General features: G+C 43.3%; 1 protein-coding gene across 1 annotated transcript; it reads right to left on the bottom strand.

Annotated features, from left to right (window-relative positions):
* Positions 1-58: 58 nt before the first annotated feature.
* LOC115355592 (EF-hand calcium-binding domain-containing protein 6-like) lies at positions 59-14898 on the bottom strand. Its single transcript, XM_030046448.1, has 7 exons — positions 14845-14898; positions 10647-10747; positions 10319-10379; positions 1937-2073; positions 1143-1273; positions 635-774; positions 59-181 (listed from the first exon to the last, which is right to left on the bottom strand). The coding sequence occupies exons 1-7, from the start codon at positions 14896-14898 to the stop codon at positions 59-61; spliced, it is 747 nt and encodes a 248-aa protein (XP_029902308.1).
* Positions 14899-17239: the final 2341 nt, after the last annotated feature.

Genomic DNA, 17239 nt, shown 5'->3' with positions numbered 1-17239 from the left:
GTTGATAAAGAGCAGGGAAGATGAGGCAGAGTAGGTCAGTCGAAAACTACTCATTTCCCTACCGGCTGGTCAGCTTCTGGAAGGTGTGAGGGTTCATGGGAAAGAGGAAGTTGCTGAGAACAGTCCTCAGGACATCCCGTTTCACCAGGCCAGAGTTGCTGACATCACAGGCCTGCAGTGTCTGCCACACCGGGGTCAAATTCATACACATCTGGCAGGTGGGAGAACGCATTAATGTGCATGTGAACGCACGTAGATTAATATTTTAGAGGCTGATCTCTCTCGCTCTTTCTTTCCTTTTCTGTCCCTGCTCGACAAGGACAGGAAGTGAGTCAACGTGGGTTGCGGTTGCCATGGAGAACATCCCAATGCGACGCTCAGATGTGAGAGAGGAGCCAGCCGAACTCTGCTGCCTTTCCCACAAATTAGCCATGATTAACACACTAACTCAGGAGCTGATTTTTCTGGGCAAACATTTTAATTAGAAGTGTTCCCTCTGCCGTGTGCATCCTGACGCGCCACTTAGAGCCAATTTACCCCTCCATCTTTAAAGAGGATAATGCAGGGAAGAGGGCCAGATGGTGACACGCAAACAGAATGGATAAAACACACAGTCATTTAGACAAGTCTATACCTTTTCATGAAAGAGATTCTCCAGCTTGCCGTGCGCCAGGCCCTCAGTTGCAGGGGCATCTCCTGAGCTCGCCTGAGATGCTGGTCTCTTCTTCTTTTGTTTGACTATCTCTGGTGGAGTAATCCTTTGGCTGGATAACTCTTCAAAGTCACAATGAAATGAAAAATGACTTTTTCAACTTGTTAACTAATTTTCAACACCAGAATATTCACCTTTTCAACAATGAATGCCAAATATATCACTAAATTCCTATTATAACAGCAAATACATCAAATTAAGAGTCTTTTAAAAACAGTCTTCAGAAGTCTTGATTCTCATTACTAGAATATGTACATCAATATAATTTTCGCATTCTCAAACTTTTGGCTTAACTTACAGTGATTTCGTACATTTAACTATATGGTTTCTTTATAATTACATATAGCTTTATGCATGCTGGTTTGTGTTCGCAGTTGCTCTCCTGCAGTCACATCCTGTAAATACATGTTTTAATTCACTCTATCCATACCCAGTTTGGTGCAGACTGGGGCCATGTTGACGTTCTTGCTGCTGTCATTCACGCTGCCAAAGCCAAGTTCATCCAGGAACATTTTGTAGGAAATACTGACCATGTTATTGGGACTGTAGTGATTCCACAGCCTGGAAAAGTAAATACATTAAAGTGTCAATACATGTTAAAGGAAGAGCCACAGCAATGACACACAAAGCCAAGACAGGAAAAGAGGCCATGCTTTATCCTTAACATTATCTGTTCTAACACACAGACTTTGGGAGGAGATGGGGGGAGAGAGAGAGAGAGAGAGAGAGTCCTGAGCGCTAAAACCAATTAAAGCCAATGAAAATGAACCTGTCACACAGAATCCTCTAGAGCCACGTCAAAAAAGTTGAGCTGCGTTTCTGGAGTGGATTTGACTGCAGGGCTTGAAGTTTTAAAAGTCAATTAGCTCCCTCTCAGCCTGAGACAAAGGCTGACCACAAAGTTAGCGCTAGTCATGTTGTCCTATCCTAGTCACAGATGAGATGACTTCCCACTGATGGGAATACTGGAAATAGTTGCGGCCTGTGCCACATGGCTGACGACTTGTGTGTGCGCACTGGTGGGAAAGAGAGATAATTTGGGTTTGTCTATGCGTGTGTGCGCGTATGTGTGCACCGTTCTGCCTAGATATGTTGGCGTTAATCTCAGATGTGGTGTAAGCTCCAGTTTTAAGTGTGTGTGTGTGTGTGTCAACTACACATGCAGTTTCAGCCTTTACCAAGACTATAACTAAGCAGATGTTCAAAACAGGCCTCAAGTCCCACCTCTGAAACTCCTTGTCAGTGAGAGGGAAGCAGTGTTTCTCCAGGATGATTCGGAAGTTGTGCTGCTTGATGCGTCCCTCTCGGTCGTAGTCAAACAGGCGAAATGCTCTGATCATGGTCCTCAGGTTGCCTCCGATCTGCGGGGTTCAGACAGCGTGATTGACAGGAACAGCAACACGACACCTCAGCGGCGCCTGTGAACTCCTGAACCTGGCCAGCTTCTGAGGCTCAGCTCACTCGCGCTTTCATCTCTGCAAACATGGTTATTGACAAGCTCGCCTTGATCTGCGGAGGCCCGGGCCTGTTCCCCAAAGCTCTGACAACTGATGAGGCAGGAGGGAATAAAGAGGAGATGCAAAGATCTCTAGTAGGTGATAGAGGCAGCGCAGGGTGGAGGGAAGGGGGATTCAGGGGGATTATGGGTGGGCAAGACACAGACATAAACATTTGTGTTTTTGAAGTTAGAGCAGTCTCTTGAGATGGGTGTTTTCTCTGTTTTATCAGGAAGATATTAAAGTTTTAATATTAGGGTTCAGCTGATACACTACAGGGCTAAGTATTGGCTTCAAAAATTCTCATCCTACCTGTTCAATTGTAGAGGAAACTGTGGCATACTTCACTGTATTTAAATGTCTTTACATTCATGATGCAAACATACAACTGATCAACCGAGTAAACTAGCCTATACAAAGAAAATACATTTTTCATTGCAAATTTCCCCCGTGTGATCAGAGAGGAACCTCCATCATAGCTGAAGCAAATGAAATGACTGCACAGTATCTGATATTTACTACACAGCTCTGTAGGACATACAATTCTGATTCGTATGTCACAGCGTTCTGTGGTCTGATATTTCTGGATAATGATCGTTGTTATGAGTAACTGACTATGGACAGTCACGTCAAACAGCTGTGATAGACCGCTCCGCACAGAAAGTTCGGCCCATTTACTATCATTAATCAAGCTAGCTAACAATGACACCTGCTGGAGCCAAAAAGTTGCTGCAACATGGACGTCACTTTTAATTTATTTACGGGAACATGAATTATTCGATTCATGGTTGGAGACTGGCCTATCGCCAGAAAAATAAAAGAAAAATGGAAGAAAACAATAAGGAGAACAAGGGAAAGGGTAGATTGTAACATGTAGTGGGCAAGCTGAACTATTACTCACACGTCCAAGCTACCAGGTCTAACATTTGGACTATTTGCTAGAGCGGAGTCTAGAAGGGAAATGAAAACATTTCAAAATTAATATTTTTTGTCAAACTATTGTTTGACAAAAAATATCTTGGGGCCAGCATCAACCAATATATGGACAAATCGGTCTAGCCCTAGTATGTATAATGTGTGGTTTGTTATTAACACAGCTGGCAGTGGAAAATGAGCAGCTACACGAACTAAAGAGAGTCAGATGTACATAGTCTGGAGCTGCCAAGGAGTTTGGGCCAGGTGTTGAGTAAGCCGGATACTGAGGGTTTGGATTAGGTTAACATAGTTAGAGGTGAAGTCAGTATGCAGTCTGGGAGTCCAGCCCAGCCCAGCCCTGCCTCCACCGCCTCTGCCATGCACCAGCTCACTGCGTAGCTCCAGGGCGCCACGCTAACCGCGGAGGAACAGGAGCAGAGATACTAAATATACCCCCATTGACTCTTGGGTAATCAGAGTCTTCTGTCGCCCAGAGAAGTCTCTGTCTAATTGCACTCTGATTAGACGAGCTGCCAAGTCTCTCAGTGAAAGGCGTGGAGGGAGCCTCCCTCATGTGCTGTTACACTGACATTGTCTGTGCTCTACGAAGACACCATCACAAAGTAGAACAGATGGAGCGAGCTGAAACAAAACGCCAGTCCTTGATAATCCGTACCGACCTCGAAAGTATCATGGTTCATTATTTCCAGCAATACGCCGAGCTATATTACCTTGATCCAATACAGGATTCCTGGGTCTTTTGTTTTTCCTTTGATTCGCAGGGTTTGTTATTTTGCATGGCAGGAAAACTTTGAAAATCTCCACTTTTTGTAATCTAACAACTTCAGCTACCGCGGAAGCTTTCTTACAAGCATAACAATTACCCTTGCATTTAGACCACCTTTCATTCTGGCAGAGTCAGGGGAAAGGAAGAGGCGCTTCACGGCAGCCAGCGCGTTTAAAAAAAGATCAAATGAAAGAGAATTTATTAAAGACAGATATAAATACGATTCTCCCCCCTCCCTCTCCAACTTAGAGGATTCTGTGCTAATTAGAAATGTGTTAAAATCACAAAGGAGGGAGAGGGGAGATCATACGGTATTAATGAACAGAGACAGAGGGATATCATCCAATCTCCAACTCTATCTCTATCTCATCTCCCCGTCTCTCCCTCCTCTCCCTGTGCACACGCACTCCCCCTCTCCTTTTATCTGCCTTTGTTTCCTCCTTTTCTCAATTCCCTCGCAAACTTTGTTTCTCTTTCTCTCTTCCCCTTTGTCTTTCAGCGTGTGCCTCCCTCTCTTTCTCTACAAATTTACAGATTATTTTATCTTCATCTTTGATTCTCCCTTTTCTTTTTCTCTCTTTTTTTTTATGTCTCTCCCCCCGTCCTTCGGCAGTGCCAGCGCTCCATTAGGCAGCTGTGTTCTGGTTGGCGTGGTTGGAGGCCTGGCGCTGTGCCGCACTCAGAGTGTCTCAACAGCCCTCGCCCATCCGTCTGCCCGCCCAGCCCCATGGTCCTTAATTAATGAAAGCTCTGTTGTTTTTGTTTACCGGCCTGTTATATGGTAATCCAGCAAGCCCTGCATGTCTGTGTGTGTGTGTGTGTGTGTGTATCTTTCTGTATATGCGTTTGTTTCCCTATTAGCTGATTAGTATGATCTCCATAGCCAAGCCCCCAAGTCAGGTTTGATAGCCATTTGATCCCTCTCTACTGATCAGCATATATTCCCAATATTTCTACTTTAAAGCGCCTTTGGCACATGTATGTTTTATTCTTGTATTTACTGAACAGTTTTTGTTCAGTACTATGTTTGTTACTACTTTTTACTGTGACCACAGTGCATCCCAAACCTTAGTGAGCTTTCACAGAGAGCAGGTCAGAAATTTCTAGGTAGTATAACAAGGGCTAGTGGATGTGTAAAAGGTGACATACTTTCATAAATGCTAAATAAAATCTGTCAGAAAGCATTGTTTGCAACTGTTTTTTGACTGCAAAGTATCAATGGAAAATTTCATGATAAATTTGACTAATTTTGTTTCTTCTTTGCAAAAAGTAATGTTTTGTTGTAATGTTTTTTGAGACTGAAAATGATTGGAGTGTGTTGAAGGCTCACAAGCATCTGCAGCAAAGTGGTGAGTTTCTTGTTTCTAAAGCTAGCAGTGAAGTTGTGCTATGTAAATTTATAAATGATGGAAATCAAAATTTTAATATGACCTAGGTTGAAAAACACCAAACCCGTTCTTTAAGACAGGTTGTGGTGCAGGTTTACAGACCGTGGCACCTGAATCTGGTTGTGTGAATGAAAATAATATAATAATAATAAAAAACATTCACTAGTTGTAGTCAGGGAGGAACCGCTGCCATTATTAGAAATTACTAAAATGACGGGCAAACATTTACGTTTTCATAAAAGGCCAGTATCAGCATGATACAGAAGTCTAACCATTATTCACATTGTCATAGAGTAAGTTGTGTCTGTGTGTGTGTGTGTGTGTGTGTGTGTGTGTGTGTGTGTGTGTGTGCGCACACGTCTGTGTCTCGGTGTGTACAGTCAAACTGTGTTGACTTGTAAACAGTGTGTACTGACAAGCCTTTAAAAGAGAGTTGACTCTCCTCTCTCTGTCAGCCAGAGCTCCGCCACGCGCGCTCTAACCTTTCCTGTCACTATGAATTATGGGTAGGAGACAAGCAGGGGGATACGATGGCTCTCTGAAGAGGAGGGATGAAAGAGGGAGATGGGGAGAGGGAGATGGAGACTTGGAGGGGAATGAAGGGAGACAGTCAGATCACAAACAGGGAGCGAAAGAGGAGAAACTGCTAAGTGACAGAGGGAGCAGGAGAAATAGAGGGAAAGAAAGCGGGAGATCAGACGGCGATCATCAGAGAGTGGAGAGATGAACTTTCTTTTGTCTGTCAATTAGGGGGCTAATTTCTCTCTGGTTGGGTTCCAGTGTGCCACTGCACGCAGCATTAAAGTGGAGCTCAGAGGGATAATAAGGGGCCCTGGGACCACTCTGCTGCTGTCGCTCCACGTCCAAACATTAGTATTACAGAGGCACTACGTAACCTAAACAAGGGGCTAGAGCAGGGCTCAAAATTTCTTGTGTCATAGACCCTGAAATAGACACACACTGGGCTTGAATTCAGTCTTTGGAAGCCTCATAAAGCAACATTTATGATTAGTGTTGAAATATATAATTAACCAACACTGAGCACTGAAGGGAGATAACTGAAAAATACAATGGCTACCTATGAATGATCAGGTGCTTCTTTTTAGCATTTATGTTTTATTACTGTATCTTCTCTGTTTTACTTCTATGACCGTGAGAGACAAATTCCCAGGTTTGTATTTTCTTCCATTCAATTCTATAACTCAGGTAAAAGGAAAAAATATATAATGGGGAACAGCTGAAAAGCATCCTTCATTCAACCCTTGGATGGCTACTTCAAAAGTGCTTTGTACAGCTCAGGGAATGTGTGTGTGTGTATGTGTGTTTTGAGGGGGAGGATGGGGGGGGCTTGGTGCCGTGGTCTTAATTGAATATTGATAAGTGAGGCGAGCACACGGGGTAAACAGCTGTGACTGGTACTTCATCATATGTGTGTGCGCATCACTCATTATCAGGCCCAGCTGCTCCTCCGAGGCGCGCGGCAGAGACGAGGCATCAGAGAGTGACCGCAGACACACACACACACATACACAGACACACACACACTTATTACAGTAATTGACAAACAGTTTTGATGGAGATCAAAGTCACCAAAACTCTGCGTGTTGAAGAGAGGAGAAGAGAAAGATTCCTTGGCGGCTTTGTTGTTAGTCAGTGAACAGGCCGGAGAATATTCCCCAGCCCTCACAGATTCGTCACAACTTTGTTTCTCGTCGGCTTCTATTTTATTCCTAAAAGGGGACAATACCTGGAAAGGCTGTGATCTTCATTCTGTTGCCGTGACAACAGACCCATCGCCTTAGTAACCAAAGTCAGACGCAGTGCATTTACAGAGATGTATTTGGAGATGATTGGCAGTTGTTTGGGTGGAAAGAAGTATATAGAGGGTTTGCTGTTGCGTCACAAATCTCCTAGCAACCGCTAGCACAGCTGGCGCAATCATGGAGGTCCACTGGAGACCTGTGTGTGTACAAATCACAGCTAAGTATACAGCAACCAGGCTGGAAAACGAGGGATTGAGTAGTGGCATGTTCATTATAAGTGAAAGTCAAGAGTGTCACAAGGTATGGCGAGTTGTAGTTTGAGAAGTTAAACTGGATAACTATTAAACACTAACTAAAAGCCACGGGACATATCAGATAAGTCACAATGAAACAGCGTTCTGAGAGTCTGTTGCCTCTTTAATTTGATCTGTTTCCTGTTGAAACGAGATATTAGGGTGTGGCCATAGAAACTGAATGGGTAGAAGTAGCATGGGCCTTTGGTTTATGGCAAATCAGAGTATTTCCAGGTGGTTCACCTTGCCATGGCAACAGCTGTACACATTTGACTGATGTCACCAAAAAAAAAAAAAAAAAACATTGGTTTTGGGAAGAGTTGGTGGGAAGGCTGGGGAAGGTTGCCAGAACTTTATTCAATAACTTTGTTTAAAACAATGTCACTAATTAGGATTAACTTAGCTCACAACTAATTAACTAATATTAACATTAGACTGAAACAGCTTCCAATCATTTTTAAATACCTTTAGCAGAACGCAGATGATTTTAATTAATTTCATGCGTTAACTTCTCGTTTCCTTTGTTGTTGCTGCCAGCTGCGACGTTGTGACAGAGAGATCCACTGAACAGCCAGGTGCTTATTTTGTCACCATGGAAGTTTCAATAAAGTTATTCAAGCGAACTCCTCTGCCAATGTGGTGACATGTGCAAACGCTACAGTTGTTATACAGCCACGGAAAGGTGAACCACCCGGAAATACCCCCAAAGGATTCTACTCGCCAGTTCTGCCCATTCAGATTCTATGGGCGGGGCCTAATGCAGCATGAGCATGGTATCACCATTCAGTATGCACTGTTTTAATATTTTTAAAAATTAGTAAATTGTTTGGCGTAAGTGAATACTCTAACAAGTTGAAAAGGGCATTTTTCATTTCACTATGACTTCAGCAAAATAGTCATACTGAGATGACCAATTATTATGTTTAGCTAGCTAACAATCTAACTTTACACAAAATTGATCAGATGCATCTGCAACAAAATAATTAATTCCAGTTCAAAACCACTGCAGAAAGCAGGCATATGTGTGTCCAATACTGTTGAAGCCAGTGACTCACAGACATGCGCTAACGTGAAATGAGCTGTAGACCTCCAATATGGCCACCAGGGGTATGTAACATCACGTGGGAGGACGTTTGGGTGGGAGGATGTATTGAAATTACAAAGAACCGGTGTAGGAAACAGGGGAAGAGAAAAGGAAGCGGAGTGCATGCATTAACACAGCTGGTGTTGGAGGGATATACACATCACGGTGGGTAATTGATTCAACCAGGTATACATGAACGCATAAAGTTATAGATGAGGAATGAATGGCATGCCGTAGAGAAAGAGGTAGATGGATGGACTGCAAATAAGTCTATATTGTGTAAACTGAAGCACGTGGGCTGTGAAAGCTGTGTTTTTCTGAATACATCCCACACAGAGACATACAGTTGAACACACACAAACACGCACATATGCACACACACGTCTGTCACAAGGATAAGGACAGCCCTGTTCGGCCTCGGGGCTTCATTTATCCCCACGATTTGATTTGGTAAATTCCTCAGTTTCACAACAACATAAACAGCCTACTTAATATGTGGAACATAAGCAGCGCAAATCCAGAGTGAATTATGTCATGCTTCCTACGTAGACGACAAATTCTGCCAGATCTAAAATGAACACTGCCGTCCCACAAAGACAGCTGCTTTCAGATGAATCACCCCCCACATTAACATTCACTCTGAGGATGCTATATTAGTCATGTTTAGAAAGTCCCATTCATTTGTTTGCTAGAACATGAACATAGTCTGTGAAGCTGCCACTTTGAAGGCTTAATCAGTTTTAAAGTAAAACTCCACCCGCGGACACTCTTAACGCTGTTATATATCATCAGTCTGTGATGTTCAGATGATTCCATCCAGGGTTTTTTTTCTATGAAGACGTTAAGTCCCAGAATCATTTTGACAACCCCCAGAAAACAGGCCTGAACTTGCTGCATTAAGCTGTGGGTTATACAAGTAGCTGGATAGGGTGATAGTGATAGTAAAAGCAAGAGAACCAAGATTAGGCCAGTACTCAAAATACAACATGTTTTGTTGCTGCAGTGCATTCTGGTAAATTGCGGCTACTGCTGATGGAGAAATTACTCCATCTGCTCTCTCCTCTATGAAGAATTGTCCCAGTGTGACCGCTGAACGCCGATGCAAAATGATGAATCAAGGAAAAAGCTCTTGCTCTTTAATTTTGAAGGACTGACACCAAAACCTGACGTTTAACACTGATGTTTTAGATCTCTGACCATTTTTTTCAGACCTACTTTGCAATTCAGAAATGCAACGTACAGCGCCAGCTGTGGTCTTGTCTTGACGGTGTTAGGTTGCAAACAAACTCCAAAAATGAAAGCTTAAGTGGCAAATCTGTTGCAGCTTTGCTGATGTAAGTCCAGCCTTGTTAGATTCTGACCATTTTGATTGGTCAGGTTACACTGAAGTGACACCGACAAGCATGGCATTTCAACTTCACGTTCATCTCAAAGCATGGCAGAGCCAATGCACTGCTCTCAGCTCTGTTGCTTTCGAGGTCAGATAAGCTACTTCCAAACCATAGCGAACAATGAAAATTTCTCTTCAATTGCTTGCCACTGTGTGAGGGTTTTATTTAAGATTTCTCCCTGATTTTCCCTTAAAATTTCCCTAAAGTAGCTTCAAAAATAGTTTTTTTCATGTTATACATCATATACATCAAATAGAAAACAACTACATGTCTTGTGCATCATTTTATATGCATTTCCCTGTAATTCAGCAAGACATATTTAGTATCCTTAAAAACTATGGAATATCCATCAGAATTTATAATAAAATTTGTAGGTTTGAACAAAACAGACAGGCAACTTGCATTTGTAATGACAGACCCACCAATGGAATGGGCAGGGTTGAAGTGAGTGGTACATTTCGGCCACTGGAGAAGGTGCAGGGTACAAACCTTAAATATGAGGTGCTTCTGTATCTCAGACAGGGACATGGGAGTGTTTTGCAGACCACACCTGAGAGAGGGAGGAAGAGAGAGAGAGAGAAAGAGAGAGAGGGAGAGATCATCCCACTGCACATCCACATCAACAATGTCCTTCCTTATGACCCATCTGCTCTCAACAATTTGCTTGCTTGATATACAGGCAATCCGGGGATTTAAGCTTATTGTGCTGCTGCCACCAAGAATCTAAAAATTCAAAAGAGGCACTGCACTCCTTTGTTTGTCAGAAGTGTTTTCCAGTGGTGGAGGAGGTATCATGTTGCAGTGGAGTCTGTGTTACCTCATGCTGCTGCTGCTGCTGGCTCTGCGGGCTGCAGGAGCTCTGCTGTACCTCCTCAGAAACTGCATGTAGTCCACCGCCACACTGTTCCTCCCGCACACCTACAGCACACGGGAAACAAAGACACAAAGACGCATGAACAAGTACGGAACAACACGGCGGTTTTGACTGTGAGATTGATGGTGGTGCTGACGATGACAGTGGGCAAGAGGCGGATAATGACGGGGATGATAGGGCCGGGGTGACATTATTCACTCAACTTCATCCTGCATTTCAGCCCACTCCAAAACTTTAAAACATTTCAGCACTGGCGTCCATGATAATGGCACGTGTAATCGCGTCTCCGTGGAGACAGTAAGAGCAGTGTAGCGATATGCCTGGCTGGCGTCGGGTGGGTTGAGCAGTAATTTTCAGGACAAGGCTGTTCGGGGAATAGGTGCTGTTCACCAGAATGGGGCACACCTGGGGAATCCAGCCGCAGTGCTTTTGTTCTGACCTTGTGCTGTTTCACACACTCACAGTCAAACAGACAAATAGTTTGCACACACATGCCTGAGCGCGCACACACACACACATACACACACGCACACGCACACACACACAGTGAAACAGACGCACAGTTGGCACACACACGCACACAATCAAACAGGAAACTAGTTTGCACACATGCACAAAATCAAACAGACAGTCAACTTACGCACACACTACATGCACACACTCAATCAAACAGACAAATAGTTGGCACACGCATGCACCAGCTCACACGTATACCTATTTTGGTGGCTCATAATCAAAGTACAGTCCCTGTTGCCCTGCCCTACATCCTTCCATGGTGTAATCCAGTGCAGTGTTCCCCAACGGAGCTCCTGGCATTGAGTCTTATTATAGACACCACACCGTCCAATTATCACTGCTATCAGCAGCCGCGGAGCGTAACGTGCAGGGTGGAGAGTGTAGGTGGGGTGGGGTGGGGGTGGGGGGGGGGCTTCCATGCTCTATATACCTGCACGACGTTATTACACCTGCAGTTCGGTTTGAGCCTGAAGGTGAGACGGAGGTCAGAGCCTCACGGTGTGGAGGTCGATGGTGAAACTGGCACTCTTTGGCTGTTAGTGCCCAAGATGCCGCTGTGTGATGTCACTTCTATTGTTTTGTAGCTTATAGCAACTACAATACTTTGCATATAGTTGTGGACATGCTTTGTCATGTTTTTATTGTGCTCTTATCATGCTCTTTTATCTTGTGTCTTATGTGTCCTTGTTCTTGTCCCTGTGTGTTTTTGGCTGCACAGCACATGGCTGGTGACCATGAATTCTAATACCCTTTAATTTAAATGAACTTGAAACTTGAAATTCTGCCATTTCTGTCATTCATATTTTCGGGGGTGTTTCATATTTTAAGAAACAAGCTGATGCTCTCGAACAGAGCAACTAGTAAATGCAGGCAAGATTATAAAAAGCATCGATCGGCATCAGAATCAGAAATACTTTATTGATCCCCAAGAGGAAACTGGGTAATTCCTAGATCATCAACAATCCAAGCAACTCATAACAAAGAAGTGGTCAGAGGTCAGAGCTTTATTAGCACAACTGTGGCAGTAGAAGCGCAAGGGGAAAAAAAAAACAAGCTAATAAGAGAGGTAGTTGGGCACGGCAACCAGAATCAAGATCAGATCTAAGCATGCTGAATAAACACAAGCACGGCTCCGAAAAAGGCAATTCAACCAATGCAGGAGAGTTGAGCTCTCATAATGCAGTGGATTTTATCTGTCTTGTTCTCTGTATGAGCTTGTCTGTCTGACTCACTCGCTTCTTCTTTTTGATCATCAGATTTGTCAGTTGTGATTGTCTTCTTGTCTGTCCGCACCCCAGCTCACCCCCACCCTCCCAATGCTGCTCGCTCCCTGTAATTATTTAGCAACTGCTCTTTTACACGTTCAGCGACCAGCGCACGTTAAATAATTGATCACCATTAAAAAAAGAAAGCGCCGGAGCTCTCGATCCGTTCTTTGAAAACGTGGGATAGATGAAACAAAAAAAAAAGAAACATAAGAAGAAAGTGGGGGGGGGGCTGCTACTTGTGGCATCTCGCTCCCTCAAGCACAAAGCGACTTCCACATCAAAATGTCACCAGAACAACAGCTGCTACTCCAGTGATAGTCCTTTAAAGTAAACTTTCAGCAACTCTCCAGAAAGCACACACATACACACACGCACACACACACACACACACATACACACACACACACACACACAGAGATACACACAGTCTTTTTAATGAATAAGACGGTGAGTGGAGAGTGGGAAGGGGAGTTGAAGTGAGGGAGGCAGGGAGGGACGTGTGTGTATATGTGTGTGTATGTGTGTGTGTTTGGGGGTTGTTGGGGGGGTTGGGGTAGAAGACACAAAGTGCTGATATTATGGGAGGAAATCTGTGTGGGAAAGACAGGCAGTCAAACTGTCAGGCGTGAGCACTGAGACGGAACAAAGAGGAACAGTGGAGACAATTACAGTGGCGTAGCGGAGTGACAGAGGCATCGCACAGCAACACACCGCGGATGAGGGAAAAGGGGGGAATTACGCCACTGTGTTCAGAGGAAAATGCACTGCCTCACTTGGCTGATCAATGCCAGAGCGGAGTGGGAGAGCGGATGCAAGGCCCCGTGTTAATTCATCGCACACCATCATGAGTTATGTTATGGATGCTGCACAGTTTGGTGGTGAAGACATACAACTCCCCAGCCAGCATCACCGACCGGTGCTACTGCGGCTCCGCTCATAGCCTGGAGGAGTTGTTACTTATTCATTCATTTTTGGGTAAACATCTGCAGGCCGTTGAGGAAAAGTGTGAAATCAAACATTGCAAAAATAAGTCGAGGCGGCCGCATCATAGGGAAAGTGATCTTGCCAGCCAGAAGTGAAAACAAATAGCGTGTGTTTTAACGGCTGCCAGATTCACTTCTCCTCTGACCGGGCTCCACGGCCGGGGAGCGTCATTTGTCAATGTCAGCAGTGCAGGATGGAGAATGAAAAGATCCTCTACTGCCATCTTGTGGATGACACCTCACATAACGAGGCGGCTGCAGGGGAAAAAAATCTATCCTCACATGCTCTGCATCACAAAGGGAGTTTTTTTGTGACGAAGTCTTGTACTTCATTTTTTTGATAAAGCAACTCTCCCTCTGTCTGCGTGGTCTGCCTTTACTCAGTGAGTTCTAGAGCCCGAACAGTACTGGATTTTTGATACTGATACTGCTATCAATATTTGGGAGTAAAAAAAAAAAAAAACTTAAGAAACAGAAAACATCCATCTAACGTCAGATTAGCTGATATTTTTATGCATAAAATGCATTTTCTACAAGGTACCATCAAATGTGGCAATCAAATAGCTGTAATAAAAATATATACTGGAGGCTTGATATTTTACAGCTAAATAATAAACTTCTTAACACAATCCACAGCACCATCTGCTCAGCTGTGATTCACTGCTTTGCCAACTCACTGCTACACAAACTATTGTAAACAATAGAGTCTGCTGGACAAACTAATTATAACACTGTGATTTTTACTGCAATATGGACTGTCCTTTTTTTTTTTTTTTTTTTTTGCATATTAGCCAGCATATATGCTGATATCAATTTATCTATGAAGAGTGATCCAGAACATCAATGTCTAGCTGTGGTGATTTCCTAAATTTCCCAAATCAAACAAAATGGATCGAGGATAGTAATACAGCAATAGCTATTTTTTAAGTGTTTTTAAGTTTTTAAGTGTCAGAGTCTTTTATGGAGCACACTGACAGGGCTAGTGCTCAAAGACACTTCAGCAGGATGGATAGTTTCTCGCATAGGGGATTGATCCATAATGCACATTTAAACACATTTTCAGCTCCAGGCCTGTGCAGGTTGTTACATGACTAGGGATATTTTAGCAGCAGAGGGACACTTCAGTACCAGGGACTGAACCAGGAATCTTTGAGCTTGTTAAGCAGACTTCATAACCAACTTGTCACCCAGACACCCATAAACACATCTTGGCCAAAGAGATGTGTGGGCCAAAGAGCATACCTGGATTCAAACCCACATGTTGGGAAAGCAACCAGCTACGGGAACTGCTCAGTATCTGACCCTGACCTCTGTCGTCCCTGTGGAGAGAGAGCTTCAACTTATCCTTATTTTTCAGAGCCCTGGCCCTCTCACCTCATTGAGAACGGTGCTGAGCTGGTTCCCGCTGAGGGAGAGCACTGTCCTCATGACATTCTTGAACTTCTCTCGGCTCACTGAGCCGATGCCGCCGGGGTCCAGGTCCCTGAAGGCAGACTTGACACTCAGCAGATTTTCCCTCAGCTTCAAGCAGATCTGGGAGTCCGACTCCTTGAGGGTCAGCAGCTCGTCTGCGACAGGAGGGATTGAGACAGGGGAGGTAGCCAGTGAGCAGCTGGACAGATTGTATTCAAAAGAAGGAAATCAAACTGAAAACCTGCCTTACTGTCTGCTATAGTTTAGACTGTCATGAAGAGCCTGAATTGTCTCCTCAAAGCTGAAATGTGTAATTTCAATATGGCGCCCTCTGCTGATAATTTCACCACATTTCTGATTTTGTTTGCATTTTGATTTGTCCTCATTTCACAGGCCTGACAATTTTATGATTCTCAGAATGAGACAGCTTTGATGAGAGGACTGACAGTGTGACACAGCAGGAGTTTGCATTTGTAATGTCTCTAAATGTTCATTTGGAACAACAATTAGTAACAAATGTTGCAGAAACAACAACAACAAAAAAAATAAACATACACAAGTTCATTTCACTATAAAGGACACCCATTCGACATGAGAAAATGGTTGATTCAGTAACTTATAACTTAAATGAACTAATGAACCTCGCACTGATATTAAACTTCTAAATGCAAACACAAAAATCAACGAAAACACAACAAAAGTATCTGACACAGTTTGCCTGTTTTCCATGTTGGTCCACACATTGCTGCCTAAATCAAATCAGAATCTGAGAGGGTTGAAGTAACACTGATGCAGAGTGTGTGATGAACAGCTGCTTACCACTGCCTGGTAAATGCCTGGATTCTCCATCTGCCTGTGTGTGTGCGGAGGAGTGTGTGGTGCACGGGGCAGTGTGAGGCCGCGGGGCGATGACCAGTTGCCCAGGTCCCACGCTGAGAGGCGCTGCTTTGTCCATACTGGGTCAAACTGGTGTGAGAGAGGAGAGAGGGACGAGGAACGCCGGTAAACGACACTGACAGAGTGGATTCCACTTGCTAGTTGACACATGAACATGATCTCAATGCTCTGTCTCTGTGTGTGTGTGTGTGTGTGTGAGAGAGAGAGAGAGAGAGAGAGAGAGAGACTTTCGAGCAGACCGTGCTGTGTTTCACCTGTGTGCGTGTCACCTGAAGAGCACTTTGTATCTCATTTCCCTTCAAACAAGGTCAACTCCAGTTCAAATGAGCCTCAGTATCTCCACCTTTCATAATACTGATGATAATGTTTTTCTAAAAGTATAAGAATTTAAAAAAAAAAAAAAAAAAATGTATTCATTTGATATTTTACAGCTACACTGCCACACTTTCAGCACTTTAACCCACTGACCTTATATATGATCAAATGCTGAACATAACCACATAACCACAGAAATCAATGGATCAGTCGATTTCTATGGTGGTAACTTTTATGCTAACGTTAATGATGCTAGCAGAAGAAGAAGAAGAAGAAGGGTCTTGAATAAAGAACGTATTTAACTTTGAAAAACAAAAAAAAGTGTTCCTATTTTCTCTCCACATAACATACAAATAATACATCTCACTACCTTTGAATTCAAATATTTCCAGGCTGAAATATATATATATATGATGAGACTTGAAGGTACGTTGGAACGTTAAACTCAAAACAAAACGGCATATTATCTCTCGACGCAAAATACTGAACCTTTTCTCACTGTTGTCAGGTTGTAAACGACTTAGAAAGCGTTGAAAAAGTGTCATAGTTACCGTCTCTCCTTAAATCTGGAGGTGTGGTTGTTGGTCTCTCAGTCTTTTTTCGGTTATTTTGTCCGGAGTTTCTGTACAGTCCGTTTGCAGTCGTGCGTAAAACTCCGCAGGAGAGTGCCGGGAGAACGCGCTGCAGTTGCCATGGCGACGGACTTGACTGGCACCGCTCCGTCCGGTTGTGCAAGTGAAGCCTGTGATTTCCCTGTAGGTGACCTTCGATATCAACAAAAGACAATTTACATGTTCCACAACAAACAAAAAACAGGAAAAAAGCAAAGTATCTGAACTGAAGGGCAATGCAGTTTTTATACTGCAGATTTATGTATAGATACTTTTAGATTTAAAGATTTATCAACATGCCTGACTTATGAAACAAATATTCCATAAAATTATGCTTGGGCAAGGGAGTTTATAACAATATTTGCCAGGGCAGGTGTTCAATATATATATGTACATGTATAGAAATAAATTTTTTAATTTAGTGTTTCAAATTAAAGCAATAATATTTGAGGATTATGAACAGAAATGGTCAGAAGAAATACTATCCAAAGCAAAATTAAGAATATACAGTCTGATTAAGAATATTTACCAGT

Source organism: Myripristis murdjan, chromosome 23, assembly GCF_902150065.1.
Source record: "Myripristis murdjan chromosome 23, fMyrMur1.1, whole genome shotgun sequence".
NCBI lineage: Eukaryota > Metazoa > Chordata > Actinopteri > Holocentriformes > Holocentridae > Myripristis > Myripristis murdjan.
The sequence above is the reverse complement of the archived record's forward strand: the minus strand, read 5'-3'. Positions and strand labels throughout refer to the sequence as shown.